Source organism: Zeus faber (genome assembly GCF_960531495.2).
Source record: "Zeus faber genome assembly, chromosome: 12".
Taxonomy (NCBI): Eukaryota; Metazoa; Chordata; class Actinopteri; order Zeiformes; family Zeidae; genus Zeus; species Zeus faber.
Genome location: NC_137196.1, coordinates 31,100,032 through 31,117,250, shown reverse-complemented (window position 1 = coordinate 31,117,250; position 17,219 = coordinate 31,100,032). Strand labels below are relative to the sequence as shown.

Genomic DNA, 17,219 nt, shown 5'->3' with positions numbered 1-17,219 from the left:
CCCTAGAGCAAGGCACTAACGCTGCACGGTTGGGGGTCCTATTCCCTAGAGCAAGGCACAAACGCTTGCAGGGTTGGGGGTTCTATTCCCTAGAGCAAGGCACCAACACTACTCACGGGTACTTTGAAGGGGGAGGAGTTTGGGCTGTCCACAGTGATGGTCGGCTTCTCTGAACTCCCCAAGCCCGAAATACTCCTCCTCCTGGGGGAGCGCTCCGACACGTCTACAGAGAGGGAGAAAGACAGGTGGGTGGGGTTTAATCAATCACAACCAGATCTGAGGGATGAAGCTATGACAGACAGACAGACAGACAGACAGACACACAGACACACAGACAGACAGAAATGGTTTTAAATGTGAGTGAATGTACTGATGTTATAATCAGTATATTCACCTTTAGCAGAGATCAGCTGCACTCCTGCTTCATCAGAATATACATTACATTACATTACATTTAGCAGACACTTTTATCCAAAGCGACTTAAAATTATTCAAACACTGACAGACGCAGCCATCAGGAGCAATGAGGGGTTAAGTGTCTTGCTCAAGGACACTACAGCATGCTAGCAGGAGGAGCCTGGGATCCAACCAGCAACCTTTAGATGACTAGACCACCAGCTCTACCTCCTGAGCTGCCATCCCCAGAATATATATTTTGATTATCTACAATCTCTACCTCTCTACACACACACACACACACACACACACACACACACACACACACACACACACACACATATATATATATATACACAGTATATATACATATATATACACATACAACCACACATATATATATACACACACACACAAATATATACATATATATATACACATATAGACATACATATATACATACACACATATATATATACATATATACTTGTATACACACACACACATTATATATATATATATATATATATATATATATATATATATATATATATAACTGACACTTGGTTGAGACATGCAAATGCTCATGTGGTTGCTGTTTAAAATCCTATTTTAGCGTTTCCTGCCTGGGAGACGACGTCTATGTGGGTCAAGGTTGGATGCCGGTCACAAAAACCCTATGGAGGACCATAACTGATGTGCCCTTTAGCAAAGAACAACATCTCCATCTTCTGATTGGGGACGTCAAATAAAAACATGTTTCTCCTTCAAGAATGAACGGAAAATCCTGCCTGTCCTTAAAAACTGTCCCACTCCTGGAATAGCGTTCTTAAAAAATGTCCCACACCTGAAATATCATTCTTAAAAACTGTCCCACACCTGGAATACTGCTCTTAAATACTGTCCCACACCTGAAATATCGTTCTTAAAAACTGTCCCACACCTGGAATACCGCTCTTAAATACTGTCCCACACCTGGAATAGTGTTCTTAAAAACAGTCTCACACCTGGAATACCGCTCTTAAATACTGTCCCACACCTGGAATAGTGTTCTTAAAAACTGTCCCACACCTGGAATACCGCTCTTAAATACTGTCCCACACCTGGAATAGTGTTCTTAAAAACTGTCTCACACCTGGAATACCGCTCTTAAATACTGTCCCACACCTGGAATAGTGTTCTTAAAAACTGTCCCTCACCTAGAATACCGTCCTTAAAACCTGGAATACCACCCTAAAATACTACCAGGCGACACTAGATGTAAACCACTAGAAATTAATATTATAAACAGTCTGGTACATCATCTGTGAGACAGGTATAGAACCAGTTGGACAGATATAGAACCATTTAGACAGGTATAGCACCATTAAGACAGGTATAGAACCAGTTAGACTGGTAAAGAACCAGTTAGACAGGTACAGAACCAGTTAGACAGGTACATGACCAGTTAAGACAGGTACAGAACCAGTTAGACAGGTACATGACCAGTTAAGACAGGTATAGAACCAGTTAGACAGGTGTAGAACCAGTCAGATAGGTGTAGAACTAGTGAGACAGGTATAGAACCAGTTAGACTGGTACAGAACCAGTTAGACAGGTATAGAACCAGTTAGACAGGTATATGACCAGTTAGACAGGTATAGAACCAGTTAGACAGGTACATGACCAGTTAAGAGAACCAGTTAGACAGGTACATGACCAGTTAAGACAGGTATAGAACCAGTTAGACAGGTATAGAACCAGTTAGACAGGTATAGAACCAGTTAGACCGGTATAGAACCAGTCTGGCACTTGTAGAACCAGTCAGACAGGTATAGAAGCAGTCAGACAGGTATAGAAGCAGTTAGACAGGTATAGAAGCAGTTGGACAGGTATAGAACCAGTAGAGCTACACTGAACCTGTTGAAGGGTTCCAAGGGGTTGAGAGTATTTTTTAAAGGGTCTAAGGAGGTGAGGAGTCAAAGTCGTCCAGAAACACACGCCCCATCGTCCACATCTGTACGCTGCATTTACAGGAAGCCACTAGGCCGCAGGAAGCCTGGGCCTAGAGTAGTTTGTCTGCCCGCTCTGAGGCAGCCATTCAGAGCGGGCAACGTCCCCCAAACGTCCATATTGACCAAGCAGAAACATGGGAAGGTACCGCCCAGCTGCATCCCTGAGCTTCAGTGTGATGTACAGATAATGTGATATGATACTAACTGATCCCAGATGGTCCTACATTTGTTGACACTGACTGGGTATTTAATCCGATGACTCCTGTCGGGTTCGACCCGCTCTGAGCCGGCGATCCCGGACCGCCGGTCTTAACTTAGGAGTCCGACGGCCGGTGGGTTATTGATTCCAGGATAAATTTAGCTCCTTTAGTCTCCTCAACGAAGAGAACTGAGCCACAGTGTCTGATCCCAGAGCAGGTTCTGTTCTGTTCAGGCAGCCGGGGTCCTTCCCAAACCGGGCTCGGGTTTCAGGTTTTGGACACGGTGAAATGGAGCAGGACACACTCAGTGTTCATGGAGGACGAGAAGCTGACGGCCATATTGGATTCCTCGTGCTGCCATGCATCAGAATGCAGTGCTGCAGCGTCACGACAACAGGAAGCACAAACTACATGCAGTGTCCTCTGTTTAAAGCATGCAGCTCCCAGGGAGAGAGAGAGAGAGAGAGAGAGAGAGAGAGGGAGAGAGAGGGGGAGAGAGAGAGAGAGAGAGAGAGAGAGAGAGAGAGAGAGAGAGAGAGAGAGAGAGAGGGGGGGAGAGTGGGGGGGTGGAGAGAGAGGCGGTTGTCATCAGGACACTGAGCGAAGTGGTTTGACCACAGACACCGCGAGAGAAAGAGGGAGTGAAAGGGAAGACAGAGGGAGAGCAAGAAAGTAGCTCCTGGCTAAACAGGGAAAGAGTCAAGAGTCAAATTCAAACAGTCAAATTCCGACTGAGTCAAACTGAGTCAGGGTCAAACGGAGTCAATCAAACAAAGTCAACCTGAGTCAAAGTCAACCTGAGTCCAACTGGGTCTGAGTCAACCTGAGTCAGTCAAACAAAGTCAACCTGAGTCAAAGTCAACCTGAGTCCAACTGGGTCTGAGTCAACCTGAGTCAATCAAACAAAGTCAACCTGAGTCAAAGTCAACCTGAGTCCAACTGGGTCTGAGTCAACCTGAGTCAGTCAAACAAAGTCAACCTGAGTCTGAGTCAAACTGAGTCAGTCAAACAAAGTCAAACTGAGTCAGAGTCAGTCAAACAAAGTAAACCGGAGTCAAAGTGAGTCAGCCAAACAAAGTCAACCTGAGTCAAAGTCAAACAGAGTTAAACTGAGTCAGTCAAACAAAGTCAACCTGAGTCAAACAGGGTCAAATCGAATCAGTCAAACTGGGTACAATTGAGTCAGAGTGAAACCAAGTCAGAAACTGAGTCAGTCAAACACAGTCAACCTGAGTCAAACTGAGTCAGAGTCAAACTGAGTTGTTCAAACACAGTCAACCTGAGTCAGAGTCAACCTCAGTCAAACTGAGTCAGAGTCAAACTGAGTCAGTCAAACAAAGTCAACCTAAGTCAAAGTCGACCTGAGTCAAACTGAGTCAGTCAAACAAAGTCAACCTGAGTCAAAGTCAAACAGAGTCAAACTGAGTCAGTCAAACAAGACAAGCTGAGTCAACCAGGGTCAAAGTGAATCAGTCAAACTGAGTCAAACTGGGTACAATCGAGTCAGAGTGAAACCAAGTCAGAACCATCGGAGTCCAAGAGTCAAACACTAAGACGCCAAACAGCTGAGACGCGACGCCACGAACATCCGTGCGGATACACATCAGGCATGAGCAGTCGATCACATTTCAAGACAAGACGAAAGGATGATCGGAGAGAGAGAGACAGACAGAGAGGGAGGCAGAGAGAGAGACGGGGAGAGAGACAGAGAGACAGTACCTCGGTCACAGCTGTTCCCCATCATCTGAGGAGAGACAGACAGAGAGAGGGCGTGATTGGACAGTCAGCAGCGTCCAGCTCCAATCAGCGGAGGCGTCTGTCGTCCGTCCCGCCGGAGCCTGCAGTCCCTCATCCTGCTGCCCCTCCCTCCCTCCCTCCCTCCCTCCCTCCTCCTCCTCCTCCTCCTTCCTTATCCTCCTCTCTTTACCGCCCTCCCTCCCTCCCTCCCTCCCTCCTCCTCCTCCTTCCTTATCCTCCTCTCTTTACCGCCCTCCCTCCCTCCTCCTCCTCCTCCTCCTTCCTTATCCTCCTCTCTTTACCGCCCTCCCTCCCTCCCTCCCTCCCTCCTCCTCCTCCTTCCTTATCCTCCTCTCTTTACCGCCCTCCCTCCCTCCCTCCCTCCCTCCTCCTCCTCCTCCTCCTTCCTTATCCTCCTCTCTTTACCGCCCTCCCTCCCTCCCTCCCTCCCTCCTCCTCCTCCTTCCTTATCCTCCTCTCTTTACCGCCCTCCCTCTCTCCCTCCCTCCTCCTCCTCCTCCTCCTTCCTTATCCTCCTCTCTTTACCGCCCTCCCTCCCTCTTTTCCTCTCTCTCGTTCAGTCCCCCCCCCCCCCCCCCCTCCCCTCCCCCTCTCTCTCGACTTTACCGCATTTATTCAATCAATTACTGGAACTGCACTCTCCCCTCATCTCCCTCATCTCCCTCTTCTCCCTCATCTCCCTCACTCCCTCTTCTCCCTCATCTCATCTCCCTCTTCTCTTCTCCCTCATCTCATCTCCCTCACTCCCTCTTCTCCCTCATCTCATCTCCCTCTTCTCTTCTCCCTCATCTCATCTCCCTCTTCTCTTCTCCCTCTTCTCTTCTTCTTCTCCCAGAATCTGATCTCTCTCCTCTTTCCTTCCTCTGCTTCTCCCTCATCTCCCTCTTCTCTTCTCCCTCATCTCCCTCATCTCCCTCTTCTCCCTCTTCTCTTCTCTTCTCTTCTCATCTCCCTCATCTCTTCTCATCTCTTCTCTTCTCTTCTTCTTCTCCCAGAATCTGATCTCTCTCCTCTTTCCTTCCTCTGCTTCTCCCTCCCTACAGTTGCACTCTGCTGTTGCCCCCCCCCCCTCCCTCCACCCGCTCCATGCAGCTGAGGTGCAGTGTTCACACTCAGGACGCTAACGGACGCTAACAGAGAGGCTAACAACTTCCTGTTTCATCTGGGATGTGGGTCACAGCAGCTCCGGGGAGTTGAACCATCAACCACTCAATCTGGGTACGAGTGCGAGTGTGTGTGTGCACGTTGAATTCCCCTGCATACATGTATGAAGGTATGTACATGTATGAAAGTATGTACATGTATGAAAGTATGTACATGTATGAAAGTATGTACATGTATGAAAGTATGTATATGTATGAAAGTATGTATATGTATGAAGGTATGTACATGTATGAAAGTATGTATATGTGTGAAAGTATGTATATGTATGAAGGTATGTACATGTATGGAAGTATGTATGTGTATGAAGGTATGTACATGTATGAAAGTATGTATATGTATGAAGGTATGTACATGTATGAAAGTATGTATATGTATGAAAGTATGTACATGTATGAAAGTATGTATATGTGTGAAAGTATGTATATGTATGAAGGTATGTACATGTATGGAAGTATGTATGTGTATGAAGGTATGTACATGTATGAAAGTATGTATATGTATGAAGGTATGTACATGTATGGAAGTATGTATATGTATGAAAGTATGTATATGTATGAAGGTATGTACATGTATGAAAGTATGTACATGTATGAAGGTATGTACATGTATGGAAGTATGTATATGTATGAAGGTATGTACATGTATGAAAGTATGTAGATGTATGAAGGTATGTACATGTATGAAAGTATGTATATGTATGAAGGTATGTACATGTATGAAAGTATGTATATGTATGAAGGTATGTACATGTATGGAAGTATGTATATGTATGAAGGTATGTACATGTATGGAAGTATGTATATGTATTAAGGTATGTACATGTATGAAGGTATGTACATGTATGGAAGTATGTAGGTGTATGAAAGTATGTAGATGTATGAAAGTATGTATATGTATGAAGGTATGTACATGTATGGAAGTATGTATATGTATGAAGGTATGTATATGTATGAAGGTATGTACATGTATGGAAGTATGTAGGTGTATGAAAGTATGTATATGTATGAAAGTATGTATATGTATGAAGGTATGTACATGTATGGAAGTATGTATATGTATGAAAGTATGTACATGTATGAAAGTATGTATATATATATATGAAGGTATGTACATGTATGGAAGTATGTATATGTATGAAAGTATGTATATGTATATGACAAATAAACCTCTGGAATCTTGAATAAAGTCACAACAAGCTGAGTTCATGAGCTACACAAGGAATTGAACCCCCAACCCTGCAGGACGAGTGCCTTGCTCCACCCAGAAGTACTCTGTAATACTGATACCACCCCAAGTGCTCAGTTGTTTCCAATTAAGGACTGGGATCAGACATACTAGTTATAACAACTAGACATACTAGTGATACAACGACTCATACCAGTTATACAACTAGACATACTAGTTATACAGCGAGTGATACCAGTTATACAACTAGACATACTAGTTATACAACTAGACATACTAGTTATACAACTAGACATACTAGTTATACAGCGAGTGATACCAGTTATACAACTAGACATACTAGTTATACAGCGAGTGATACCAGTTATACAACTAGACATACTAGTTATACAACTAGACATACTAGTTATACAACTAGACATACTAGTTATACAACTAGACATACTAGTTATACAGCGAGTGATACCAGTTATACAACTAGACATACTAGTTATACAGTGAGTCATACCAGTTATACAACTAGACATACTAGTTATACAGCGAGTGATACCAGTTATACAACTAGACATACTAGTTATACAACTAGACATACTAGTTATACAACTAGACATACTAGTTATACAACTAGACATACTAGTTATACAACTAGACATACTAGTTATACAACTAGACATACTAGTTATACAGCGAGTGATACCAGTTATACAACTAGACATACTAGTTATACAGTGAGTCATACCAGTTATACAACTAGACATACTAGTTATACAGCGAGTGATACCAGTTATACAACTAGACATACTAGTTATACAACTAGACATACTAGTGATACAACTAGACATACTAGTGATACAACGACTCATACAACGGGGGATGGTAGCTCAGGAGGTAGAGCTGGTGGTCTAGTCATCTAAAGGTTGCTGGTTGGATCCCAGGCTCCTCCTGCTAGCATGCTGTAGTGTCCTTGAGCAAGACACTTAACCCCTCATTGCTCCTGATGGCTGCGTCCGTCGCTGTTTGAACAATTGTAAGTGGCTTTGGATAAAAGCGTCTGCTAAATGCAATGTGATGTAATGTTATGTAATGTAATACTAGTTATACAGCAAGTCATACTAGTTATACAACGACTCATACCAGTTATACAACTAGACATACTAGTTATACGAGTCATACCAGTTATTCAACTAGACATACTAGTTATACAACGACTCATACCAGTTATACAACTAGACATACTAGTTATTTAAGAAGTCATACTAGTAATACAACTAGACAGACTAGTTATACAACTATGCCTTGTGTCAGTTACGCACGTTTGAGTATTTTTAGAGCTCTTAGAGCTTATTGTGCGTAATCACCAGGTGTCATGACATTTCACTGCATATGTACATGTATGTGACAAATAACATCTTCAATCTTGAACATACTACAGTAGTTATTATTTAAGTCATACTAGTTATACAACTAGATATACTAGTTATTAAATACATCATACTAGTTATACAACTAGACATACTAGTTATTAAATACGTCATACTAGTTATACAACTAGACATACGAGTTATACAACTAGACATACTAGTTATAAAACAAGACATACTAGTTATACAACTAGACATACTAGTTATACAACTAGACATACTAGTTATACAACTACACATACTAGTTATACAACTAGACATACAGTAGGTATTAAAGAAGTCATACCAGTTATATAACTAGACATACTAGTTAGTAAACAAGTGATACTAGTTATACAACTAGACATAGTAGTTATTCAACTAGTGATACTAGTTACACAACTAGACATACTAGTTATGAAAAAAGTTATACTAGTAATATGAGTCATACTAGTAATACAAGTCATAAAACTAGACATCATTTTTATAGAAATAGACATACAAGTTAATAAACTAGTCATACAACTAGACATAGTAGTTATTGAACTAGCCATACTAGTTATACAACTAAATATACAAGTTAATAAACTAAACAAACTAGTTAATCAACTAGACATACTAGTTATACAACGAGTCATACCAGTTATACAACTAGACATACTAGTTATACAACGAGTCATACCAGTTATACAACTAGACATACTAGTTATACAACGACTCATACCAGTTATACAACTAGACATACTAGTTATACAACGACTCATACCAGTTATACAACTAGACATACTAGTTATACAACGACTCATACCAGTTATACAACTAGACATACTAGTTATACAACGACTCATACCAGTTATACAACTAGACATACTAGTTATACAACGACTCATACCAGTTATACAACTAGACATACTAGTTATACAACGACTCATACCAGTTATACAACTAGACATACTAGTTATACAACGAGTCATACCAGTTATACAACTAGACATATTAGTTATACAACGACTCATACCAGTTATACAACTAGACATACTAGTTATACAACGACTCATACCAGTTATACAACTAGACATACTAGTTATACGACTCATAACAGTTATACAACTAGACATACTAGTTATACAACGACTCATACCAGTTATACAACTAGACATACTAGTTATACAACGACTCATACCAGTTATACAACTAGACATACTAGTTATACAACGACTCATACCAGTTATACAACTAGACATACTAGTTATACAACGACTCATACCAGTTATACAACTAGACATACTAGTTATACAACGACTCATACCAGTTATACAACTAGACATAGTAGTTATACAACGAGTCATACCAGTTATACAACTAGACATACTAGTTATACAGCAAGTCATACCAGTTATACAACTAGACATACTAGTTATACAACGACTCATAACAGTTATACAACTAGACATACTAGTTATACAACGACTCATACCAGTTATACAACTAGACATACTAGTTATACAACGACTCATACCAGTCATACAACTAGACATACTAGTTATACGACTCATACCAGTTATACAACTAGACATACTAGTTATACAACGACTCATACCAGTTATACAACTAGACATACTAGTTATACAACGACTCATACCAGTTATACAACTAGACATAATAGTTATACAACGACTCATACCAGTTATACAACTAGACATACTAGTTATACAACGACTCATACCAGTTATACAACTAGACATACTAGTTATACGACTCATACCAGTTATACAACTAGACATACTAGTTATACAACGACTCATACCAGTTATACAACTAGACATACTAGTTATACGACTCATACCAGTTATACAACTAGACATACTAGTTATACAACGACTCATACCAGTTATACAACTAGACATACTAGTTATACAACGACTCATACCAGTTATACAACTAGACATACTAGTTATACAACGACTCATACCAGTTATACAACTAGACATAATAGTTATACAACGACTCATACCAGTTATACAACTAGACATACTAGTTATACAACGACTCATACCAGTTATACAACTAGACATACTAGTTATACAACGACTCATACCAGTTATACAACTAGACATACTAGTTATACAACGACTCATACTAGTTATACAACTAGACATACTAGTTATACAACGACTCATACCAGTTATACAACTAGACATACTAGTTATACAACGACTCATACCAGTTATACAACTAGACATAATAGTTATACAACGACTCATACCAGTTATACAACTAGACATACTAGTTATACAACGACTCATACCAGTTATACAACTAGACATACTAGTTATACGACTCATACCAGTTATACAACTAGACATACTAGTTATACAACGACTCATACCAGTTATACAACTAGACATACTAGTTATACAACGACTCATACCAGTTATACAACTAGACATACTAGTTATACAACGACTCATACCAGTTATACAACTAGACATAATAGTTATACAACGACTCATACCAGTTATACAACTAGACATACTAGTTATACAACGACTCATACCAGTTATACAACTAGACATACTAGTTATACAACGACTCATACCAGTTATACAACTAGACATACTAGTTATACAATGACTCATACTAGTTATACAACTAGACATACTAGTTATACAACGACTCATACCAGTTATACAACTAGACATACTAGTTATACAACGACTCATACCAGTTATACAACTAGACATACTAGTTATACAACGACTCATACCAGTTATACAACTAGACATACTAGTTATACAACGACTCATACCAGTTATACAACTAGACATACTAGTTATACAACGACTCATACCAGTTATACAACTAGACATACTAGTTATACAACGACTCATACCAGTTATACAACTAGACATACTAGTTATACAACGACTCATACCAGTTATACAACTAGACATACTAGTTATACAACGACTCATACCAGTTATACAACTAGACATACTAGTTATACAACGACTCATACCAGTTATACAACTAGACACACTAGTTATAAAACTTGTCCTCAAAATGGAATATTTTCGAATTCATTTTGTATTCTAGAATATTCATCATTCCATCTGAATTTCCTCTTCTTGGCTTGGTGCCACCATGGATGATTGGTGATCCTCGTCATGTCCTGAGCCGTGCCCAAACCATGCCTCCAACACACACACACACAGGTCATTCGGCCACTACTAAATGAAATTCAAGGACTTTCAAGAACTTTAAGCACTATTTTTCTTTCAATTCTCAAGGACTCACAATCAACTCAGTTTTCATTGTGATCTCAGTGTATGATGGACAGAGCGGTAGACCTCCTTTTTGCTATGAAGTTAATGGTTATGACACAGTGTAATGGCTGTGGAATGATGACATCACGGAAAAATGAGGAATTCACGGCGGCGCGTCACAGGAAGTGCGTCCCCAAAAACCCTGGAATATAAAAACGCGTCACCGAAAGTCAGTGGAGGAGGGCGAGTGTTGCGGTGCTTTTTTAAAATCCGGAAACAACCGCAGCTCCCCATGTTTACCCCCGTTGACGTACGGGCCCGGCCACGCCCTTTCTGACGCCCAACCCAGAGAAATTCAGTTAAAATAAAGGGACCGTTTCCGTCGAGCTCTCCAGTGAGAACGCTTCTTCCTTCTCTTATTACTGAGCCGACGCTTTTATATAATACAACACAATTAATTACAATATGATATTAGTCTCAATGTTTATATTCGTATATCTATTACATCTATAATTCATCTCTTTGCCTTCTACTGTTATCTCTCCAACCGTTGCGGATTAAATGTACATTCCCTTGTTTTTATTTTATTTATTTTTTATTTTATTATTATTTTTATTATTATTTTATTAAAAAAAAAAAAAAGAAAAAAATTTTTTTTGATAAGATGTACATTTCCCTGGAATCATCGATGTTGTAAAATTTTATGACCTCACGATTTGAAGAACACAACCTGGAGGACTTTCACCGCTCTTCAATAACGTTTTTTTTTTTCCCCAAGGACTTTTCAAACACCTCAGGGTGAAGGGGGGCTGTTTTCGGGGGCATTCTGGTGCTTGCGTTTGCGCGAGGGTGGAATTCCAGCACCTCAAGGACCCGGTGACAGCCCCGTATATAATATATGCCTTCAGCAGTGCGTGTGCGTTAGCGCGACAGGACCCGCTCCTCGGAACCGACCAATCAGAACGCAGCGCCGCGCACCTGGAGCCGCCCCAGCGTGGTGGAAGGAATGTGTGGAATGTGGAGCCGACCAATCAGAGCAGGGCGCTGGACACACACACACACACACACACACACACACACACACACACACACAAAAAACTGACTGAACCGGTGGGGTTTTGGGTTGAAATCCCTGCCCCCCGCCCCTTCCCCAGAGCAAGGCACCTCAGAAAGAAGCAGCAACAACAACAAGCTTCCCAACAAGGAATTCCTGACACTCCCAAAAAGAAAGAACAGAAAGGTGTGTGTGTGTGTGTGTGTGTGCGTGTGTGTGGTATATAGATATGTATATAATGTATAATATAGTACAATATGACAGAACAGAACAGAATATTATATATGCTCTATTATGGAGACAGAGTTGTTTAAATTTCTGAATGAATTTGTAAAATGTCATTTGAGTGGTTTTGAATCAAACTCGTTTCACTTTTCATTTCCGTATCCACTGATTTTACATTTTTGACAAACATTCAGTGAAACATCTTGTTTGGTTTGCAGCCGTCAGTGATGAGAGCACATGGATCAGGAGGCTCAGGCCGAGGGGGGAGGGCAGGGCCTTCCCCCTCACCCCGGGCCCCAAACACACCCGAGACTCAAAGCCCCTCCACCTTCCAAACGCCAGCTCAACTAAACCAGGACCCCCCCCAAGCTGCGAAGGAAACTCCTCCCTCCTCCTCAGCGGGTGGTGCAGCTTGTTAGCCTAGCGCGCTAACGTCCGTCCGCCTCCATGCGCTACTCACCCAGAGCGTCCATCGTCACACGCTGCCTCCTCTGGGACCTGGAGGAGGAATGCAGCCCGGCCTGATGCTGCCTCCACCCTCCACCCCCACCCCCACCCCAAACTCCTCAGTTGACAACAATAGAGACCCGTCGCTCTCTCCACCTTGGGGACGGAGCGTCACCTCCGCTGCATCCTCATTTAAAGACAAGCTGAGTGTGAGCCTCCTCCAGGTGCGGTGCCGTCCTGCCACCCGCTTCACTTTCACAACGTTTTTCGGGATTGGAAAAAGGCAGGATTAACCCTCGCAGCGCCAACACCTCACGCTCACTCAGCGCTGTGTAATTACACTTGATTACATTGTAATTACACTTAATTACATTGTAATTACAGTGGAGTGCAAACAATGGACTGAAGATGGACGACTGAGTGATTCACAGTTTGGACGGAGAAAGGAGGGGTCACGGGGGGGGCTCACATGAAAATTAGATGGGGGGGTGAGCAGCTTGGTTACACACACACACACACACACACACAGTACTGCGTCCCTGCCCCCTGGGGCTCACACGGTGGACAACAGACAGCTCCCAGCATGCTTTGCTTGAAAACAGTCAGAACTCCTCGAGGTTTAAAATCCTCCAAATACATTAATTGAATATAAAAATAACAAATATTTTTGTGATAAGTAATACTTTTCCTCTGTCGTTATTTTAATTGTACTTTGCTATTTCATTCATTTTTTGCTACATTTGTACTGTGTTAAAAACTGAAAACCTTAATACAAAAATATATATAAATATATATAAATATCTATAAATATTTATGAATATGAGTGAAACATTGAAAGGACCTTGTAGGTTTTGATATATTTAAAGTGCACAACATCTCTGTTTGGTTCCTTCCAGTTTCAGTGGAAACGATTACGGAGAAACACAAGATCAACTGCTTCCTTACTATGGAATCTAGCTCTATGGAAGATTTGCCTTTTAACGACTTAGTTACTAGTTAGTCACAAGGTAACCACATAGATATCAGTTAACTAGTTAGTTACTCATTAACCTGTTAGCTACTAGTTAACTAGAATAACGATTTTCATGAGAAAACCACAGAAACCATGGATCTATAAACCACGATTAACCATAACTATCTCATAAACCAGATACTTAAACACGCATTCCATCCAAAAACACTAGAGTGTGCGTTATTGATGTTACTGTTAGCCTCCACCCAGCCCCATGGCATCCAGCTCCAGCCAGACTCTGGCCAAAACCCCAAACAGTGGATTTAAATATCAGAAATAAAACCCATAAACAAATAACCAACCATTAACTCAATGCGGCTTCACCAGAACACCAGGTGCAGGAAGCAGTTCAACTCCACCCTTTCTGTTCATTATTATCAAGACAAATTTGAAATGAATTTAAGGCAGAATTTTGGACAACGCACCTCTCCTTCTAGTAGCACAGTGCTTAACAGTAAGGTGTTTGATGAAACTAACGTCAGCATCAACTCATCATTTGCTGAATTTCAAACATTTTTAAGAACTGGCGGGAACTTTAAACAACTCATTCATTCATGCAGTTCATGTTTAAAATTATTTGCATTATAACAATAATAATAATAATAATAATAACAGTTGATGCTGCAGCAGCAGTTACCTAGCATGGCGGCGCCCTCTGCCTGCAGCTCAGGGAACTGTCCCTCCGACGGCACGCTGACCGTCCTGCGGAGGCTGCGCCCCTTTGACGAGCTGCTGGGGCTCTGCTGTACGTCGCCCTGCAGAGGCAACAACATATTGATTATACTAAATAAGAATCATATGATATATAGATGTGTTATCAAGGGCTGGGATGTGTGAGTATTGGGTATTGTTTAAAAAATGAAGATACCAGTACCAGTGCCTTAAAGTGATAGAGACACTAACACCTTCATTCCATACCTTGTTTTTCTACTACACACATCGTGTTTAGTTGTGTAAAATGCCACCACTCCTCCCCATCTAAACGTTTTTTGCACCAATACATTTTGAGAGTATTTATTAAATAACTAAACTGTACAATGAAGTATTTGGGCGGTGTCACTTTAAAACAAATAGTCAGTACAGGAGGAAGGATTCTCTCACTGTTCCTGACTGCTGTTCTAACACACTTGAAGCATGGTGCATCCGTCCTTTAACAGACTGCTGCTGCTGCTGCTGCTGCTGCTGCTGCTGCTGCTGCTGCTGCTGCTGCTGCTGCTGGTGGTGGTGAGCCAATCACATGTCGTGTGAGATCGAAGAACGCTTGCGGTGATCTGCTGCCAGCAAAACCATACAAAGTCTTTGGGATTGAATGCAGGTATGGTTTGACTGGAGGTGTTTCCAAACTACTTGGTATTTGGTATCGATTACCAATACCCAGCCCTAGTGTGTGTGTGTATGTGTGTGTGTTGCCCCCTGCTGGCTGGTTGTGGAACAGTTTTAAGTTTATGGGAGAAGAATCCAAGTAATCTTCTTGGCTTGGAATAGATAACTTTAGATACTTTAGATATTTGAACACACACACACACACTTTATATATTATTATTATACACAGTATATACTGTATACTGTTATATATATATATATATATATATATATATATACTGTTATATATTATTATATATCTATATACTATTATATATTATTATTATATATACTGTTATATATTATTATTAGTATGTATGTATGTATGTATGTATGTATGTATGTATGTATGTATGTATGTATGTATATATATATATATATATATATATATATATATATATATAAATAATATATGGAATATATATTATTATATATAGTGTTATATATTACATATATATGAGGCAGCAGGTGAAGAGTGAGTTGTTGAAGTTGATGTGCTGAAGCAGCGTAAGGATCTGAGCCACTTTGACAAGGAGCACATTGTGATGCTGGACGACTGGGTCAGAGCATCTCCACAAGCACAGCTCTTGTTAAGAAGAATCTTTATTGGTCACACGACACACTGCACTACAACGCACGCACGCACGCCTTTGGGGTGGTGCCGGTAAAATGGTTCATCTGCATTTAACCATCCTGGCTTGTCCTTCCTCCGGGGGGGCAGCCAGGAGCAGTGGGCAGCGTTGGTCGACGTCCGGGGACCAGGTACCAAGTGTCCATCGCTGGTCGGACGATGGGGATGTGTGCATGTTTTTACTGACGTTAGGTGGAGGAAACCCCACATGGGGAGAACATGCAAACTCCACACAGAAAGGCTCCTATTTGGGAGATAACCTGCCGGAGCACGGTGCCAACCATGCCCCAGGCAGGAATCGAACCCAGGACCTTCTTGCTGTGAGGCAGCAGTGCAAAGGACGACCGGTGAACCGGCGACAGGGTCATAGACGCCTAGTCTAGTTCATCTGGTTGGATCCTACAGCAGAACTACTGCAGCACAAAGTGGTGAAACAGTGAATGTTGCTATGATAGAAAGGTGTAGAACACACAGTGCATGGCAGCTTGCTGCGTATGGGAGCTCACAGTGTCCATGCTGACCCCTGTCCACCCCTGAAAGCACCTACAATGGACACTGAGCGTCCTAACTGGACCATGGAGCAGTGGAAGAAGGTGGTGGTCTGATGAATCACCTTTTCGTCTACACCATGTGGATGACCTGGTGCGTGTGCGTGGTTTACCTGGGGAAGAGATGGCACCAGGATGCACGATGGGAAGAAGACAGTGAGATGCTCCGGACAATGTTTTGCTGGGAAAGCTTGTGTCCTGGCGTTCACGTGGATGTTACTTTGACACGTAGCACCTACCTACACATTATTGGGCAGGTCAGAGCTGTTTTGGCCACACGAGAGAGATCTACACAATATTAGTGGTGGTTTGAATGTTGTGGCTGATCGGTATATATACTTCATAAATGTACTCTTCACTTAACGACATACCTGTTTAACGACCGTTCAGACTTACGACCAGCTCTCTGACCAGTCTGTACTGTACTATACCACGGGCTCTCAGCGTCAAGCATCTCATCGCGCATCACCCTTTATATAGTATACACACTGTAGATACTATATATACCAGCTATCACACAACACGGGTCCTCGCTTATCGACCAATTGACTTAACGACCTGGTCGTAGGAACGGAAC

The 17,219-nt window shown here is 41.5% G+C and overlaps 1 protein-coding gene across 3 annotated transcripts in view; it reads right to left on the bottom strand.

Annotated features, from left to right (window-relative positions):
• Positions 1-17,219, bottom strand: part of rasal2 (RAS protein activator like 2) — a 61,009-nt gene that overhangs the window by 22,911 nt on the left and 20,879 nt on the right. For 2 of the 3 annotated variants that reach the window (XM_080010816.1, XM_080010817.1), the window contains exons 3-4: positions 14,739-14,856; positions 117-223 (exon numbers count right to left, since the gene is read on the bottom strand). In XM_080010816.1, coding sequence (XP_079866942.1) covers positions 117-223; positions 14,739-14,856 — 225 coding nt within the window. Of the gene's footprint in view, positions 1-116; positions 224-4,309; positions 4,335-14,738; positions 14,861-17,219 lie in introns of those variants that run through there. The other variant, XM_080010818.1, reaches the window with a different exon arrangement.